This window comes from Sinocyclocheilus grahami, unplaced genomic scaffold, assembly GCF_001515645.1.
Source record: "Sinocyclocheilus grahami isolate Dianchi unplaced genomic scaffold, SAMN03320097.WGS_v1.1 scaffold65.1, whole genome shotgun sequence".
NCBI classification, from domain to species: Eukaryota; Metazoa; Chordata; class Actinopteri; order Cypriniformes; family Cyprinidae; genus Sinocyclocheilus; species Sinocyclocheilus grahami.
In genome coordinates this window covers 1,718,533-1,723,152 of record NW_015505244.1, presented here as the reverse complement: position 1 = coordinate 1,723,152, position 4,620 = coordinate 1,718,533, and the positions used below count along the sequence as shown (strand labels likewise).

The following is a 4,620-nucleotide window of genomic DNA, read 5'->3' as shown; positions in this document are numbered from 1 at the left end:
GAAGGCCAAAAGGCCAAACAAAGTAGTTTCGCTTTCACAACGAATCACACAGTGCCTTCACGACATGGCGGCGGCGGCAACTACAGCGATTACAGATCTTCTTTATGCACCAAAAGCTTGTAACACTCTAAAGAGAAAGGAAATTTTTTAAATTGCATCATATGACCCCTTTAACCACTTGTGAGCAAATCCCTTTTCATTTGCAGAAAACAGTAAAACTCAGTCCCCTTTCACAGCCTTTTTGTGTTTATAATCACACCCAGGGGCGGATTTAGTGATTTGGGGGCCCCAGGCAAAATATAGGAATGGGGCCCTATATAATTTCACACATTTACAACCTTGAGGTTCCTTTCACTGTTGCTCGCTGCTGCACGACCGTGTCCCATAGTTGTGTCTAATCTTTTAGATTTTTCATGTACATGTTATAAATAAAGGATTTCTTTAATGTTGTAAATCCCTTGCTCACATTTAAACAGGTTATAATAGTATTGGAGTAGGTTGGACACTAGGTGGTGTGTTGGGGTCATTTTCACTATGCAATTGTCTACACAACGCAAGGCTGTCTAATTCTAAACTATAAATATACATTTATTATTTATTTTAATTGCACATTTAAATTAAACTGAAGGAACTTATAAATTTACATGCTTAAGGATTATTTCAACCAAACATGAGTGCCTGTGTGGAAAGTGACTGTGAATGGTCCTTCTTGGGTCTTTCACAAAAACGAGTGAGCGCCATTTAAACAAATTTAAATAGGCCCTACATAATATGCACTGTTGCTTAGTATTAAAATTATAGCTTCAGATGCATGATATTTGTAGGGCCCTATGAAATCAGTTTTATTTTTCCCAAATTAGCCTAAGTTTTATTTTTTCCAAAACCTTTTTTTCCGTTTTAATTTCTGGATTCAGTTTTTTTTCTGGATGATTATATAACATTAACAAAAAACATGTCTAATTAAAATCATGAAACTTGTTTAATTTAACAGCAATTTAGGCCTATTAAATTTAACAAAAATTACATTCTTAGGGCCCAAATTCTGCACTTTCTTTTATGTATTCCATTTTAATGGTTTAATCAAAAACATATCTAATTAATTTAATTCATAAAAACAACTTAATTTATATACAATAATAGGGCCCTATGAAATTTGAATTTTATTTAGTTATTTTTTTAGAAATTGTGTTGTGTATTTTAATTTTTTCTGGAAATCAAATGAAGGCGAAAACATTAATCTCTTTTATTCCAATGAAAATTAAACAAACCCTTTAATGCTACACAAGTTTACTGTGTAACGAACAATGTCACGGAATTCGTCAAATATTGAATGAATAAATCAAATGCAATTCAGTACACTTCAATCAAACCGCGATATGGACTAGTGTATGTGAATATTAAATGGCAAAAATACTATTTAGTTTTACCTTACCTTTGCCTAATGGTCAAGTCCGCCTCTGATCACACCATTATGAAACATTTTAACTCAAACTTTCAGGAAGATTTATTTAGAACACTGAAAAAGTGTTTCAGAGATTTCTGACAACTGTATCTGACATCAAGGTCCAGGTGATGCGGACCTGCTAACCCGTCCAACCTTAACCACAACTAAGTTCTTGTATGGCTCATAGAGAACATGCTTAATAGAAGATGACTTTTGAAAGTTAACATCAACAGACCGTTCCTTTTCCACCATCATGAACTTTATTCACCACAAAACAAAAAAGTTGCAGAAGTGACCATTTATTTTGTAAAGGGATCTAAACTTAATGTTAGGTCAATAAACTGAACAAAACATGGGACAAAAGGGACGGTCCCATTAAAAATAAAAAAATTAAGGCAATTGCTTCTTTGATGCAGTTTTGTTCAAGGACACATTTTGTAGATGCTTAGATAATTTAGTGGCATCGGACAACTTGGTTTTGGATGGCGTCTTCTTGCGTTTGCGATGCTTGATTTTTGGCTTCTGTAAGCGAAGATTTAGAGGAGCATTTCCAATACATAATGTATTGAAACACACATACTAAACATAACTGCCACACAAGTTTACCTGTAGTTTTGTCTTCTGAGGCTTATGGACCACAAAATGCCTCTTCAGACTTTCCTGTGAGAAGGAAGAAAAAAAATAAATTCACCTTTAGTTAAAAACATTAAATAAGAGGGTGCCTTTATGAACTTAAATTACACCACCTAAAAATAAAAATAATAATAAATGCTAACCTCCATAGCAAAGGCTTTACCACAGCCTGCAAAAGGGCAGGCAAAGTCACACTTCCCTTCATGGAAGACCAGAATGTGGCTCTGGAGGTTGAAGTTTGTGGTGTAACTCTTTTCACAGCCTTCTCTAGCACATTTAAACATGCACCGCTGCCCAGAGTGAACCGACTGTTTGTGCTTCTCCAAAAACCAGGCATTCTGGAACATCTTCTTGCATTGATCACATGGCAAGGTTACTGTAAACAATATACGATTAAGCCCAGGGGAATTTTGCAACTTGCATTCAAATTAATTATCCAAAATGACATACAGAGCACGTACCTCTGTGTGCGGTCTTTTTGTGCTTCTGATACTCTGACCAAGTTTTTCCTTTGAAGTTACAATACTCCTCACCACATGGGTAACCTCAAATTCAGGAGGGAAAGTTATGCATCTAAAAACCCTAAACTCAATTGTTTGGAAGGGAGAAAAGGTTTTTGCCTGATGTATACCTTCATGCATCTTCCAATGTCGTTTTAGAGCTTTAGAAGAAGCAAATTTGTCATTGCATCCCTCAAAGTCACATCTGTTAGAATAAAGCATGAATAACCAGTCATAATATAAAAGCCACCAAACAAAGCACATAAAAAGATCCTAAAGCAACACCTACTCAAAGGGCAACTCATTTGTGTGCTCACAGATGTGAATCTTCAGTTGCTTTTTCTTACGGAACTCCTTTCCACAGCCCTCATGGTTACACTACAAAATATTGCCAAGACGTTTATTTAAAAAAAAAAAATAATAATAATAATAATAATAAAAAAATAAAAAAAACACACACACACACACACACCACAGGAAACATTAGAACGAATAAAACTATGAAAAAAATAAATAATTTAAGTGACTCACCACATAATAGCTTTCTTTTTGGTGGTGAACATGAGCCACATGGTTCCTCAAGCTGCCAGGCGTGGAGAATGCATCTGAACACCCGGTGACTGAGCACCTTGACCAGTTTAAACCAGGTGATCAGCAAAAATGTGCACAAAAGTGGCATAGTAAGGGTAATATGTGGCTACGTATAAAAACCTAGTGAGCCGCCCACCTAGACACAGGCAACCTAGTGAGCCAGGCAACCTAGTGAGCCGCCCACCTAGACACGGGCAACCTAGTGAGCCGGGCAACCTAGTGAGCCGCCCACCTAGACACGGGCAACCTAGTGAGCCGCCCACCTAGACACGGGCAACCTAGTGAGCCGCCCACCTAGACAGACTTTTGGGTAACATATAATGCCCATAAATACTGTCAGGGCAGCTTACTAGCTCTGCCAGGAGGGAGCGTGATAGTTCGACATGCGAATCGGTTGCGTTAACGATTCAATGATGATACAGGTCACTCATAACACCAACTCGGTTGCGTTAACGATTCAATGATGATACAGGTCCCTCATAACCCCAACATTTTTTTTTTTTTTTTTTTTTAAGTTCATTTTTCGCCACCCAACATTTAAAATATATGTTGTACATGAAGTAAATAAGCGATATAGATAAATTCGCGAAAACGACTCAAATTTATCATAAGCAAGTTCAGGTAAACAAGTGATTTTTGTGTGTGGACTCACAGGTAGGGTTTCTCCCCGCTGTGGCTCAGTTGATGTCGGGTGAGCTGGTAACGGGTGCAAAAGCTCTTCTCGCAGTCGCCACAAACAAAGGGCTTCTGATGAATTGTTAAAAAAAAATCAGACCTACTAAGTACTAATATGAACACTAGATGAGTATCTAAAACCCAGAAAAGGTTAAGTTACTGATTGCCGTCACTCACCAGTCCCGTGTGTCTGCAGTAATGCGCTTCCAACTTCCACAGCTTTGAAAACGTCGCTTTACAGTCAGCGAAAGAACAAATGAAATGTTTATTCGGATGTTTAACTCTTTCACCCATTCTAGCCGATTATTAACAGCTTCTGTCAGTTGGTGGCAGGTCGGTGTTCGGCCCACAACGCCGGAACTCCATCGAGCTTCGTTTTATTGTGAGTGGAACATACCAACTGTGTACATTGAGAATTGAGTATTGGCCATTTTTGCGACAAAAACAAAGGCGTGAAATTATTAGGTATCCTACTAGCTTACATATTATTTTTATTATTATTATTATTAATGAAAGATACAGTACGAATTATTCAATGCTTTTGACTCACTAATTGTAGCGTCGCGCTCTCACAAGTCGACGTGGCTTGTTCCTGATTTGAATAGAGCTACCTGTATGGTCACATGACAGACGAGTGACATGTCAGCGCCACAATCACTAGTACCGTAATACATTGCGGTATGTGGGCCAAGCAAAAGCTGGTTGTGTGGGCCGGAGCTGGGCCAGAGAAAAATTGCTATGTGGGATGGTTATGTTTTTATTATTGCTATCATCAGA

At 37.8% G+C, this 4,620-nt stretch overlaps 1 protein-coding gene across 2 annotated transcripts; it reads right to left on the bottom strand.

Annotated features, from left to right (window-relative positions):
- Positions 1–1,658: 1,658 nt before the first annotated feature.
- On the bottom strand, positions 1,659–4,217 carry LOC107585019 (transcription factor IIIA-like). Of its 2 annotated transcripts, none has more exons than XM_016271826.1 (9): positions 4,021–4,217; positions 3,821–3,912; positions 3,109–3,205; positions 2,867–2,955; positions 2,709–2,782; positions 2,539–2,622; positions 2,221–2,453; positions 2,051–2,104; positions 1,659–1,966 (listed from the first exon to the last, which is right to left on the bottom strand). In XM_016271826.1, the coding sequence occupies exons 1-9, from the start codon at positions 4,135–4,137 to the stop codon at positions 1,835–1,837; spliced, it is 972 nt and encodes a 323-aa protein (XP_016127312.1). In that variant the 5' UTR covers positions 4,138–4,217; the 3' UTR covers positions 1,659–1,834. The 2 variants fall into 2 exon arrangements, with proteins under 2 accessions (XP_016127312.1, XP_016127311.1); XM_016271825.1 differs by having other exon boundaries at positions 1,672–1,966; positions 3,821–3,915; positions 4,021–4,215.
- Between the last annotated feature and the right edge of the window lie 403 nt (positions 4,218–4,620).